At 32.8% G+C, this 15772-nt stretch overlaps 1 protein-coding gene across 5 annotated transcripts in view; it reads left to right on the forward strand.

The window, feature by feature from the left end:
* LOC147068289 (uncharacterized) overlaps positions 1–15772 on the forward strand; it is a 70928-nt gene that overhangs the window by 35179 nt on the left and 19977 nt on the right. For all 5 annotated transcript variants that reach the window (XM_085953083.1, XM_085953084.1, XM_085953086.1 and 2 more), the window contains exons 11-15: positions 6564–6732; positions 8686–8899; positions 9465–9628; positions 13946–14021; positions 15588–15730. In XM_085953083.1, the coding sequence (XP_085809209.1) occupies positions 6564–6732; positions 8686–8899; positions 9465–9628; positions 13946–14021; positions 15588–15730 (766 nt within the window). The remainder of the gene's footprint in view (positions 1–6563; positions 6733–8685; positions 8900–9464; positions 9629–13945; positions 14022–15587; positions 15731–15772) is intronic.

The following is a 15772-nucleotide window of genomic DNA, read 5'->3' on the forward strand; positions in this document are numbered from 1 at the left end:
TCGAGGTTTCAGCAATTCAAGTGTCTCATGACAGCATCAACAAAAATTTACAAGCCTGTTTTGATATAGTATAACTTATTTGTATCTAACATTCTGATTTTTTATGTCCATTCATATCAATTTAACTTTTGTATTTGGACTGGTAAAATGGCTTGCAATCGTGAGGTTTGATTTCTTTCACTGCGCTCATGGAGACGTCCTTACAAATTAAAATCGTCCTCGTTCAGTTTAGGCCAGGGGTTCATAAATTTTTTTTGTCAAAGGGACAAGTTTGAAATCAAAAATATATACAGGCAAAAAAATAAAAAAAATATTTTATTGTGTAAACTTGTATTTTGATACAAGTACTTAGTAATATCTATTAATATTTAAATTTTTTAACCATGTGATTTATGCAATTGTTTGTTTGAAACTAAATCCTGTATTCTAGGCTCAAATTTTGTGGTGTGAATATGCGAAAATGTTTTTTCACAAATATAGGTACTATGGACTATATTTGGATATACCTCAAGTGAAGGTCCTTTGTAGAATTCAATTAAATTCTTATCACGATAAGATGCTTTTGCTTCCACATGCTCCTGCAAATCTATTAATTCTAACTGCATATGTATGGGAACATTCATTAGAGCCAGAGGATATTTAATTTTAAATGTACATGTTAATATTCGATATGAATAATAAAAAATAATACAGATTTAACATAAATCTCGCGGTACACATCAAAAAGTCTCGCGGGATACAATTGGCCCGCGGGACACTTTGTTTACCCCTGGTTTAGGCTAATCATAGTGTGGGGAACGTTGGAGTCACCACTGTGGGAGGTCATCACTGTGGGAGTCATGTCGTTGTGGTAGCCATGGTGTGATGGATGAAGAAGTCGTAATTTGGTGGTTGCTCCGATGGATGGAGGAGCGAGTTTTATTTGCAGCGTAAACAGTCAGTACAAAAGTATATTACAGTAGTTATACTACAATTACTTATGATACTGTTCCGAGGTCCGAATCTCGGTAGAATGAGATGTTGTGCGGAGCGATATAGAGATTGAGATAGTAGCAGACTGGGAACTTATATATGAGTGACATGTCCAATGAATTATAATCCGCTATTTATTGACATACTCACAATCATAATAATATCTTGAAAAGAATACTTAGGAAATAATCTCGTATATATAATTACCCTAAGAGATTTTGGAAAACGCACTAATTTCTTATTTAAATACCATTTTGTTGATTTTTAAACTATTTCAATTCATTTTTTAGAGTCCCGAATCTACTTCGACTTCAATCCGGCACAATCTGATAAAACTTGACACAATCACAGATAATATCATTTTTAAATCGCGTTTTATATCCGTTACCATTCATTTTCGCGTCTTGCTGTCCATCTACCGCAAATTAATTATAATGTCGCATATACTTCCTATATAATCGATATTTCACAAATCGAAATTAATATTCCACAAAACTATTTAAATCTGTAAGAGGCACATTGGTGTACTATGAGTTTTAACAATAAATTAACACATTTTTTTTCCTCACTAATTACTACTAAAATATAATCTAAGAACTGGAAATCATATCAGCTGTCAAACTGCGAGTCTGATTGTCATTTGTTTTCTTTCCCTTATTAGTTGACGTGTCAGTATATTTTCAAATTTAGAATTTGTGATAATTCAAGAAAACATCGAACAGTAATGTGACATTTCAAATAGCATAGACATTTATTGCAATATTATATGACGTATATTCATTGCTAATAATAATAATGGAGAATTTTAATACTACTACTACTATCAATGAGTAATTTCAGATACAATATAGGATATTATAATAATATCTATTACATACTACCATATAAAATATAGGGTTATCCTGATATAGTATGCAATAGTATTATTTTTACATTTAGGTAGGTAGGTAAATGAAATTCATATGACGTTTATTACAAATAATTAATTCGTGATGTTATTGTAAATTATGAATATTGTAAAAAATTGCATTACGTATCATTTATGTAATATTGCTTATATGTTATCGCTTATTTTCAAATAGTATTATAATAGTCAAGTTTTACATTTTTTCAATCTAATGGGATCTTCCCCCATTGAATAAATAAAACGTATTGTGACGCAATAATCTAAATGTATGAAAAATTAGACTTTCCTGCTGTGGCGATGGGTGGAGGTAGGGTGGATCCACCATAGATAGTACAGACTAAGCTTTGTCAGTTATACGTAATTCAATTAAACCCTGGGAAAACCAAGTCATAACACGCATCTGTCTATAAAATATTTAAAATTATGCCATTAAATCATACACCATTTTGGATATTTAACTCATTCACCGCGGCGGAGTATTTAATGACTATTTAATTACCACATTTAAATAACATGCTAATTATATCTAATGGCCATCTAATGCGGACACAACAGTTGTGCCGTCAGCGCTGTAAGGAGTTTAACTCATTTAGTGCTAACACCGCGACTGGCGTGTTTGGAGTACTTGGCCATTAGATATAATTAACGTGTTATTTAAATGTGGTAATTAAAAGTTCAGCAGTGACTGTGTAGACAGAAGAATATTTTTAACTACTATTGTTTGGTTAGGCAGGGTTTAATGAATTATAAAAAAACTAACCAACAACATGTGTAATATGTATTCTTTGTTCAACGAAAACAAATAAGTATGAATGAAAAAGTGGAATATATAAACATATTATACTCTATTAAAATGTCAGTAGTAGCAATCGGCGATTGCCAGCTGTTCTGCTAGGCCTATCAGCCTGGGGTGGTGTCAGACGATATTGTGAAGGCCAGACTCCAGAATAGACTACGCATTGTTCAACGAAAACAAATAAGTATGAATGAAAAAGTGCAATATATAAACATATTATATTCTATTAAAATGTCAGTAGTAGCAATCGGCGATTGCCAGCTGTTCTGCTAGGCCTATCAGCCTGAGGTGGTGTCAGACGATATTGTGAAGGCCAGACTCCAGAATAGACTACGCATTTGACCCCAAATTTATATTGGCAGTGACGACTTGCAAATCGTAAAACTGACAAATCAGCAAAATGTCAAACTGTCTGAGGTGAATGAAAATCCATCCCGAAGGGAAAACTATGGCGCCGTCCATGCATACTTCACAATTATATTAATATCCAACACCGCCAAGCCGTCTGCAAGACCTAGCGAGACAGACTGGCGACCGCCAGCTGACTCTGCTAGTTATTATAATTGAGTCAGCTACTAATATGGAGTTTGCGTCATCGGATATAGCTGACTATGTGGTAAATTGGATATCGTAGAAATGATCATTGCAGTCAGTTATTTACTGAGTTTGCCATAATTGGACACTATGAGAAACTGAATTTATAATTCCGGTTAGTTATTTAACCCGGCACTCGCGGGGCTATTGTGGTATGACGAATTCACTCTCCGCGGTGACATTTTTTGTTTTGTTTAACTTCTGTGTTTCATAATAAAAATGGCAATAAAAAATGAGTTTTATGGCTCTTTAGGCGCCTAGACATGTTCAAATTATTTTACAACATTAAAAAACTGTAATAAATCAGTCATAATGTCAAAAATATCCGAAGAAATAAATTCTATACAAAGACTCACAATTTAGAACGGTTCCGCCATTTTGTTTTATGTATATGGAGCACTGCAAGGCTTGCATTTTGTTATTCGTCACGCTCGTACTTGACACGAAGTGAACACTTCACAAGTGGTAATAAAATCACACATAATGTTTTTTCCCTGACTAGGGTCGTAAATATAGCACAATAATTTTAGACTAAACAAACTTTTAGGCAGACACTTAAACAGCTATTAAATATTATTACTGAGTTACATATTTATTTTTACTTTACATATTTAAAATTGTTTTGAAGAGTGGTAGATTTTATAACACGGACTGAGACACAAAGCCACATTGCAAAGACAACACATATATCTAGATAGAGACTTTTTTTTTTATTAATTTTTGAATTTCCGCACACATGACAGCGTCTTCTGGGCTTTTTATTATTTGCCGTGGGCGGAATGTGTTCCGGCAAATGATCTGTTCAAGTTCTAGGCAACAACCTCAATGGATTTTCACTAGTTTCACTACGATAACAAAGGTAAAATAGTCCAAAAAATATAGTCAAAACACCTTATAACAGTAAGTTTAATACACATGCATGGTATAGTTAAAAACACATAAACAATAACACAGACAAAATATTCATAAATATTATAATAAAATTCACACAATACAATAGATCGCGTAAAATACGTAATATTTTGTATGGAAAACCAACAAGAGCGATTCCTTGCACAGTCCTCTCACAACAGTGATATTACGTATACTGCGCATACGGAGTAAAGTGGCGGGATGTTTCAAACCAAAATTAAATGAGCGAAGATTGACGGCCTGTCGAAGGCATGTCAAACATCGAAGTTTTAGTATTGTAATAAAATTTATTTGACAATATTATATATATGTCACCGTTGGTAATGAAACAAGGCAAATTATGGTACAGATTTCAAAACCATGCGTCATGTATATTCTACATTATCGCCCGGCGCATTTTTGCGTACAACATTGGTGACAGAAGCGCTGTAGCCCCGTAGTTTTGCGAAATTTCGCGTACTACATTCGTGACAGAAGCGGGTACCGGGTTAATATCGCCGATCAATATGCTGATACGGATTGAGTTGTTTATCCCCATAATAGCGATATAAAATGTCATAGGTTGAAAATTATTCCATATTAATCAGTCGACACCGCATTTACTGCATACCATCTAATTTCAATACACCGACCAATGAATGAATTGTCAGAAATTGGGTATGCATCATTTATGCGAATTTGACTATAATTTATTTATTTAGAAAAAGAGTATTACGGCATTACAGCGATTGGCCAATGCGCCATAATACATAATAAACACAAAATTATAAAAATATCTTAATTACAAATAACAACTAATATAACAAGAAAGTAGAAAAGACAGCATGTGTTTATGTAAATATTAAAGAAACATGATAATATATACAATTATAAATTTAACCTATTTAACACGTCCACAAACATTATATATATATATATATATTTTTTTTTTTTTGACCATGTCTGATCCTGATAGGATCATATGGGCCTCCACAGAGAGGAGGTTTGTATTGACAGATTTTTTGTTTTTACGAGAAATGGATGTCAGCCACTTGCTCAACCTATTAGGTCCATACCCTGACACACACAAATTGAAAAACAATATGTGTACTTGCCAGACCCAGGATTCGAACCTGGGACCCACGGCTTTATAGTCCAACGCTCCAAGCTAGTTAATAAAAAATAAATTAGCCTTTATGGTGCCATCAAATAAGTTAATCGCACGATACACAGCATCATGAAACATAACATCTGTCCTGCGACGAGGTATCTTGAAGACCGTAGAGTTACGAGTGATATTGGTGGGAACATGAAAATTAATATTTGCCAGTATATATGGATTGTAAATGAACCCACGAAGAAGTAAAAATAAATGCTTTAAAAGAGCAATCACTCTTCGGGTGGACAGGGATTGCATTGATAGCATACCCAGAAGAAAACGAGTCGGGAAATTTATTTTATTATCATTGTCATAAGGAAAGAACCCGTATGTTCTTAAGTAGAGAAATCTAAGAAATCTATTGTGGACTTGATCCAACTTAATTGTGTGGATGGACCTATTAGGACTCCAAATAATGTTGGCATATTCAAGAATACTCAACACAAATGATACGTATAATGTACGTAGCACTCGGACGTTTTCGAATTATTTTGAAACCCTCATAACAAAACCAAGCATTTTGCTAGATCTAGTACTGATGTTAAGAATATGCTGATTGAAAGTGAACTTTGCATCATACAATACACCCAAATCTTTTATCTCCGTTACCCTACTCAATATTATACCAGACAATGTGTATGGGAACAATAAGGTGTGCCTTGAATGACTGAATGAAATAATATTACATTTGGAGGTAGCGAATTCAAGTTTTTTCAAGATAGACCATTGCGAGATAGCATCTAGATCAGACTGAATCATGGCACAGCATAATGGGGTTTCAATAGTTCGAAAAAGTTTAAGATCATCTGCGAATAGCAAACAAGAAGAATTGGTTATAACTTTGACAATATAATCAAAAAAAATTAAAAACAAAATTGGGCCAAGATTTGAACCTTGAGGAACGAGTTTGTTCTAAAAATCCGCGATAATACTACCCTATATGGTAAATTAATGCTTACAATAATGAAATATTAACCAGCGATTGTCAGCCGTTCTGCTGGGCTGGCAAGATTCACACACTATGTATTATATCAGTACCTATTAGTTATTGTGGACATTACTGTGTGACTCTTAAATACGACATTACAGTGATAAAAAAACCATCTAAATGCATGCAAATTGTTATAAAATTTAATTTCACACTGATAAAGATAGCATTGTAATGATGTACCTACATATTATGGTTCATGGTGGTGTTTAGTAATATTATTTAAACTTGAAAATGGGTGTATTTTTGTCTTTAGGCTAATGAATCTCAGATGAAACAGAAAATGTTTGATGAAAAGATGACCCAATATGTTATTACTGCAAAAAGACTTTTAGATTATCATGAGGCAAATCCTGGAAAGCATCCGCTGTACATTGAAGAATGGGAGAAATTTTGGAGCAGTCGATACAGAGTATTGCTTTCTGGTAAGATACGTGTATTCACTTCACTCTATATACTCTAGATCAGGGGAGGGCAAACTGCGGATCGCGGGCCGCATGTGGCCCGCCGGGTATTTTTTTGCGGCCTGCCATCATTAATTGTACTTCTGATTACGAATAACTTTTTTATATTTTTTTAAAAAATATTGACAATAGATTAAAATTTGAAGAATTTGTTGTTTCGTTAATGTATTATCTCAGTACGTCTTCCTTGCGTCTCGTCTCACACTATGTAACCACTATTTTCTATGTTGAACATCGTGACACATTTAAATACTTTTAACTCTGCGTTGCAAGGAAAAAAAATATATGCCCACGATATGGTGAACAGTTTGAGTGGATTTCAATTAAAACCAATGACATTAATATGGACGAATCATCTGGAAAAGAAAATGACACTCACTTTATTGTCGGGTCTGCCGAATGGCATAATCTGTTCTAACGCCATTACAATAAAGGTGATATTGCTATAAATTCCTGATGCTTTTTGTTGGTCTGCCAAATGGTTTGGTTCGAACGGGTTCGCTCAAATGAACATTGACATTAGAAACACTGCTCTAACGCCATTACAATAAAGGTCATATTGCTATAAATTCCCGATGCGTGATATCGCATAATGGAAATTGCGTGACGTCTACCTATACATGCGAATTTACTTGCTAGCTACTGTATTGAGTGTGTCGTCCATTAATAATGTCATTGATTAAAACTCAAGTTGTTCCTTCAACAAATATCGAATAAGAACGTGGACCACTTTCCAACTATGAAGTTGCTGAATATACCAGAATATAAATTTGAAGAATATGGTAAAATTATTAAAGCTCTGAATGACGATTTTTTACAAAGATTTGGTGACTTCCGAAAAATTGAGACAAGTTTAGCAACAGTACGCGATCCATTTTCAATAGATATTGATAGTGTACTGACAGAGCTACAACTTGAGATTATTGGTCTGCAGTGTGACACTGATTTAAGAGAATTGCATCGTCGTGAAGATATATCCAAATTTTACAATGCCCTTAATTCAGACAAATTCGAACAACTTAAAGATTATGCAAGAAAAATGTTCGTTGTTTTTGGATCAACCTATATATGTGAACAAACATTTTCGATCATGATCCTCAATAAAAATTCTTTACGATCAAATATCTCCGATGCCCATTTACAAGCAGTTTTGAAAATATCAACCACAAAATTAACACCTGAATTTGAAAAAATGTACAACACTTTCATTCTTCTTATTAATTTTTTTGTAATGTTTATTTTTCGTGATAATAAATAGTGTATATCTAAAAATGGTATTTTACTTGCGGCCCGCCGCTCATTTTGAATTCTTGAATTTGGCCCTCCATCCAAAAAGTTTGCCCGCCCCTGCTCTAGATAATATTTTTTTGTAAATAAACTGGAAGTAGTGGAATAGTTACTTAGATGACTGAATAACGTACTTCTGATAATCTCTTTTATCACATCCATGTTTGCTAATCCGTATATTATAAAATACAAATTATATTTGACTTTTACTGCTGTCAGAATTATTTTTATTTTGACATATTATATTATGAAAAAATATATTGAAAAATGTATGTAATTATTATTGTTGATTGCTGTTGACTGCACATTGACTGCTGAGTAGATAATTACTTTTTAATTATCACATATAAAATGCATGCTAATTACATCGATCGGCCGCCTGATCGTTACGCGCCAGGTGCGTCTTCAGCGTCCAATGACTTAAGTAAGATAAATGTATGTCGATTAACGTCGTGACCTCATATGAAACCAGGTACTTCAGTTGGTTTTATATGTTATTAATCCATTCATCACTCAGAATACATGTATGTTATAATTATAATAATTGTAATGTAAGTATTGGAAAAGATTGATTATGATTATGGAGATATTTATATTATATTTCTTTGTTTAACATGCTAAATGAAGAGAAAAAAGATACAGCCAGCTTCAATTTCAAACCAGAGTGGACAATATTTTGGAGCAACAGAATGAAAGAATTACATGAAGCCGATTTGGCGATAAAGATAGCTGAGATCCGCAAGCAACTCAACATCAGTGACTTGAAAAAACCTGAAGAATTAAAAATGGCCATTGATTCTACACGTAAAGATCCAAAGCTTGTGACCATCAAATCTTCAAGGTAGATATTATTATCAATGTCAAAAATATATATTTAGTGCAAGAACATAGTGGTCGGGCGGGCGGCGTGCGCAACTCAAACCGTGTGTGAAATGTTCGTGAACAGTGTCTTTTTGGCCATATGACACACGGTTATACGTTTAGTTGTACCCGCCGCTGCCGTCCTGCTGCCTGTCCGTCACTGTGGCCAAGCGCTTAATCTTGGCATGTGTACAGTGAATATTCAATATCTTATAAGCATTAAATGCTTGTAATAAACCTGTCGCATCGCGATCTTTGACGGCAGTGTGGTCGGTGACAAGACATCAGTTTTTTTCGACAATTATTATTAAGCCTATCGACAGATAAATAGCTTATAAGGATTTGTGACATTTCATTCATTGGGCTATAATACAAAGAAACACGTTTATTTTTGTGCTGTCGTTATACCAAATCAAATAAGCATAATGTGATGTTTAAAATTTGGAGCTAAGTAAAATTACATTAATACAAATTTAGATCTCATTAACAATATCAATGATACATAAAATTACGATTTATTATGTAAATATTGCTATCTTTTACAGTCCAGACATTGTAAATACAGTGAATACTATGAACGATTCATCCGAGAAGGATGACTGTACCTCTGAAGAATTGGTAGATGATAAATGTAATATAGTGAAAACAGAGATGCCGCTGGAAGTACAATCAGTTGACAACGAAATAACCCCCACCAAAATTGCAATAGGTAACTATTTTTTTTTATCCTATTTTTGAAAATGTTTATTTTAATGTGTTGATTTCTAGCAATCTATATTTTTAATTGGATACAAGATTGGCGATTGGAGTTATGACTGCCAACTTGAAATAATCACATGTTAATAATCTCCTATATATTATTATCCTACGACTTTTTCCGTTTTTTGGCGAGCAATTGTGTGCCTTATTTGTCATGTCCGATGGGTTCAAAAAAAACATGAATTACTGAAACGTTCTTAATTTAATTAAATTAGTATGGTATATTATTAATTTGACTCCTTTTTAGGGTAATTTTGAATGTTTTACAATAGATTTTCGATCGACACGTGACTTTATTTACAACAAATATGGGGAATTTATTTTTTCGAAGTGTTTGCAACACTAAAGTGCGAAAATAATGTGTCATGGCCGCCATCGCAAATCTCAATTCAACCGATAGAAGTGATTTATTTATATTTTAATGAATTCAGTGGTTTGTTTTAAGTTAAGTTTCTTCAACTCTGATTGGCTCATCTGTGTTTATATTTTAAAACGTATTTTTACTAATATGAAAACATTTGTGACAAAACTATTTTCAATCAAGATTCAAGTGCTATATAAAGTTTCAGCCATCTGAATGACAAAGGAACGTCCTCAAATAACCATTTTGACACTGCCCGTTGTCCCCGATATTATATTACGGTACCTATCTATTTCATTAATCCATAAATGACAGTCAAAAGTTCCAAAGCAACTGATTCGTTAAAGAACTAATGAGGTAAATAGATACCTACTGATCATTTGACTGCAGCTGTCATTATTATTTAATTTACACTATTATAATTTTGCATAGAACTACCATCTGTCATATTATTCTTTCTTTTTTCTTTTACATAAGGTGCAACTTTTATCACCGCATTGTTTAAGCTTAGTAGTATACATATATGGATAATGATAATTCAAATACACTAAATAAGATACAGTAGTTAGAATTATTAAATAATATCTGTCCGGTAGTGTCAGGTTATTGATTGTCATGTTTTAACAATGTAAATAAGATAAATTATTTCTGTTGTCAATAAATAGGAATCTGCCACACCATTTGACTTATGTTACCTATGGTCACATCAGTTCGATACTTATACGCTAAATATTTTTGACCATGTCCGATTGGGCTGGAGTTTGTATTAGCAGATTTTTGTTTTTACGATAAATGGATGTTAGCCACTCGTTTAACTTATTAGGTTCATACTCTTGACTCCAAACACACATTGAAAAACAATATACTTATGTATTAGTCACGTCCAGAATTCGAACTTGGTTCCACGACATTATAAACCGACGTGTTAGCCACTCGGTCATGGTGGGCTTAAAAAAACCTGAATCAATCCAATGCTAGATAGATGAAGGCCTGTTCAAGCATAGTAATTCCATTCCTGTCGGGCTTACACATCGCTACGTTCATGTGTTATCAAATTTGTGATAGTATATACCTACCTATTCAATACATTATTATTTTCACCATCATCCTAGATCAATCTACTGTTAGATGAAGTTTTCTATTTAATATGGTAATATAGTAATTTCGATGACTATGTAGGTACATATTAATATACACTATTCTGCTCAGGCTTTCCAACTATCTTTGATAGTGACGGTTAGTATTACATATCAAACTGTTTGAAATCAGACCCACCGAGGTAATTTTTTTTATTATATATTGAAGTTAATTCTCTTTCTCCAATTGAGAAATGTGGTGATAAAATAACTACTTTCACTCCTAAGCAGAGCATTTCAAAGCACACATGGAAGTTTTCATAAAACCTCTTTGGATAAATAGTTATTAGCCATTTTTCAATCTGTCAAGTGGAAAACTATGCACCATTAACGCATACAATTATTAGATTTTCTTCACAATTTTATTAAAATCCAACAGCATGTACTATATTTATAGTATCTGTACTATAATTTTGGTCCGCGTACTATGTACGATATTAAAAAGGTATAGTACGCTCAAAGATTAAAACTCCACATGAAACTCCATTTATTACGTACTTAATCAAATCATCATTAATCATAAAATACGGGAGAAATTTTTGGAATTTACTTTCAACCGATTCTGTTATTATGAACCATAGACTAAAAGTCATATTCAAATACAACATCATAGATTAAAATATACTTTTGACAACATTTAGGTAGGTAAATTAAAAATGACGTTTACTATAGGTAATTAATTTAATACACAACGTTTATATTATTTTATTAATAGTAAATAAACAATTTTCATTTAAATGTTTCTTCTTCTTTTATATTGTAAATATTTTTTAGGTACATAATATAAGTAAAATTAATGCATGCTTTATAGCAACGATGGGTACAACACCACTTTGGTAACCACTCAAGCATATTGGAAAGATTTTCGAACGTTCCGTGTAGAAGCGTAACAATATATACACGTAAAAAAAATAGGCGGTCGATGTGTGTGGCAGTCAGTCAGGCGACCAGACGATATTTTGAAAATAATATACAATTTTATTATTCTTACTTACAAATTTCGCTATCTGAATTCTTCCGACGGCTTGTCTCCCTGCATATTTTCATTCACATTCACAATATTTAAAAACAATCTCTTTATTCTATTTATTCACATGGCTAAGACAATAAAAATCAAACAGATTATGCAAGGACAAAATAAATACAAATGTTAATCAATTTTTAATTTTATCCTGTTAGATTTCCTACTCATTTTAATTAAATTTAATATTCAAAATACAATTAACAATAATGCCAAGGTACGCCATGAAATTTGTTCTAATAAAACGGTTATAGAAAAGCGGTATGAAATTTAGAAACTTTCACAACACATTAATAATAAATAACACAATACTGAATACAACCAGTCAAGTGAAAACGTCTTAAAGAACTGAATTTTAAAATTAAATCTCAAATGGATATGGATACTTACCCTATTTTATCATTTTTTCTCAGGGAAAAATACCAAAATAACATGTGTTTGATAGGTTTGAGTGTTTGAGTGTTTGACAATACAACCGCCGGCTACCCGCTACGATCATGAAGATGAAGTGTAAGGTGCTAGCTAAATATTAACACAATATTTGTTTTCAGAATTAACTGAAATAATATTTTTTATTTGATTTATATTTTATAATAAAATAATGTATTATAGGTACTTCATATTTTACACGTGGGTTAATATAAAAAATAAATGATACTATATCATATACTTAGATTATTCATTTCGATCGTAATGGTAATAATTGCTTAAAAATATATAACAATGTCAATAACAAATTATTTTCTTTTGCCAATCATGCATGCATTGCCAACATATCTATGGTATTCTATTCTCAAAATTGTTGCCTAAAATTACTGTAATTACCGATATTAATCTAGTTAGTGACTAGTTATCCTGTCACACAGTGGAACAACTAACTTAATCTTTAAATTACGCAAATTGCGATTTCCTTTACTGCACTCAAATTACATAAGTTAAATTTAATTATTGTTACCGTTACTATTTTTGACTGCTCTTACATGAAGTAAATTGCATCGTTTTCTCTCGATCGGCATTGCTCTAGCTTACTACGTTATCTTTCCTGTCAAAACTATCGAACTTCATGCATATTATGTGGTAGATATGTTTTTATTTATTCATTTAAATTTAAAGTTAAAACTGTGTAGATTCGGCAACTTCATCAATAATTGAAGGCACCCCTCGAACAACCATAAGGGGCATATTTCAATAAATTTGAAGAATGAAGAAAAACGTTTAATCAAATTATTTTGTCAAAATACGTTTATCATGGTTCTACTCACTTCATTTAGCTCTTGTTTCTCTGGAACTGAGGCTCCACTTTTGGAAATATATGATTTCCCGGCATCTTTCATTTTTTTCCTTTTGATGGTTTGTTGATCTTCCCTTTTCTGCCTTTATTTAATAATTGATTTATGCCATTAGATGACAAGCTCACACCAATAACATCCGCCATCTTTGTTCTGCTGCGTATGCTATATAGCATAAGCAGCTAAATATGTGCTGCTTATCGTTGTTCGGGGGGTGCCTTCAATTGTGCATACCATAATAATTTATGGAATCGACCCTCTGAGTGTTTCTAAAATTTTAATAATAAATAAGAAGTTTGCTACAAATCTACAATGGAAATGAATTATTGCTAATTTAAATAGTAGACTGAGTCTTTTTTTCTGTATCACTTTCTTATGTTTAGGCTCCGTCTAGGGAGATCTTCAACATTTTTGAATAAAAACATTATTTTTTCATGGTGATTTATTTTTACTTCCTTAGATGTAGATCAGCCGATTACCACGGTCACTAAAACTAGTGAAAACCAAATTTCCGAAGTCCAAGCCACCGCCACCACGTAAGTTTTTGTTAATTATCTATTTTTTCAAACCACCATGTCAAACACCTGAAATATAAATTTGAAACCAATATTTTTCCACATAAATTTGCCTTTTCAATACTCTTGTCGATGCGCTCAATTAGCTTATAAATAATAATACCATTTTTTATATTATAAGCAAGGCAATACAAAGAACACGTCGATTTGAATACCAATATAGATCGGTAGGTATCTATTTTTAAGTGAGTTTCATTGGTATTTTCTGAATTTTTTTTTTTTATTTGTAAAAATAACGAAACAATAATAAAATACAGTGAATGGGTTAAGAAGTATGTTAGCACGTTACTCAGAAATTAAGCGTAGCGCGCATATAACATGGACGTAATGTGGGTGTTTTATTTATGTGCAACAAAGATGCAAACTCTCGCATGAAAATTGCATCAGAGAGAGAACTTATTCTTAGCCATGCATACAAGTGTATGTGTGCGTGAGTGCGTGTTCCTACATTTTGTGAATTTTTCGTTGAAAAATATATATATTACAATTTGTGTAATTTTATTTTTTAAAAGGCATTAAATTGTAGAAGAAAGTAAACTTTTTTCAGAAATATTAAAGCTTGTGGGCCCCACAGAAATACTTGGTGGGCCGCATTGTTTGCCCAGGTCTGTAATTAGGTGAATACAGCTAACTTACTTTGAATAACACTCCAAACAGATGCGGTACATAAAAATTACAATTACGTTTTCAATCTATATATATAAAAATTAATGTTCGTTTCGTCCGATTGCGATGAAACTTTGGGGAGTTGTCGTGTGCTCACCCGCGGAGGTTTCTGAATTAGAAAAACTTTTTTATTCTTCTTCTTCATTCTATCTTCTTTTATTTGTATGGATTCCTATATCATTCATCCGATTGCAATGAAACTTTCGTTGGTGGTTTTGCGCACACCCGCAAAAATTTCTGAATCAGTACAATCATCTTCTTCTTCTATTCGTATGCATTCCCATACTATTCATCCGATTGCGATGAAACTTTCGTCGGTGGTTTTGCGCACACCCACAAAGATTTCTGAATTAGTACAATCATCTTCTTCTTCTATTCGTATGCATTCCTATACCATTCATCCGATTGCAATGAAATTTTGGTCAGTTATTGTATGCACACCCGCGAAGGTTTCTCAATTAGTACAGCCATCTTCTTTTTCTTCTATTATATCTTCTTCTATTCGTATGCGTTCCTATACCATTCATCTGATTGCAATGAAACTTTGGTCAGTTGTTGTGTGCACGCCTGCGAAGGTTTGTGAATTAGTACAACCATCTTCTTCTTCTATTCATACGCGTTCCTATACCAAATTTAGAAAATTCATGCTTCTCACAAGGACAGCTGTATGTGGCCTACTCACGCGTTGGAAAAGCTTCTGATTTATTCGTGTACGCACTAGACAGAAAAATAAAAAATATTGTGTATCCAAAAGCACTTCAATAAACAGAATTAAAACACAGACACTTTCTTTCTTTGAGTGGCATTGCAACGCATGCCAGGTACTCGCTAGTGTTATATAAATGTTGTTATTATTTACAGTCCAGATATTGTCAATGCAGTGACGACTATTACACCAGAGAAGGAAGGTTGTACCTTGGAAAAATTGATAGACAATCAATGTAATATAATAAAAGCAGAGATGCCACTGGAAGTACCGCTAGCCGACAACCAAATTATCTTAAGTGTGTATTTTATTATCATTTTGTCTATAAATTTACATTTTC

Source organism: Rhyacophila brunnea, unplaced genomic scaffold (genome assembly GCF_057557595.1).
Source record: "Rhyacophila brunnea isolate RB1 unplaced genomic scaffold, BYU_Rbru_1.0 scaffold_3, whole genome shotgun sequence".
Lineage (NCBI taxonomy): Eukaryota > Metazoa > Arthropoda > Insecta > Trichoptera > Rhyacophilidae > Rhyacophila > Rhyacophila brunnea.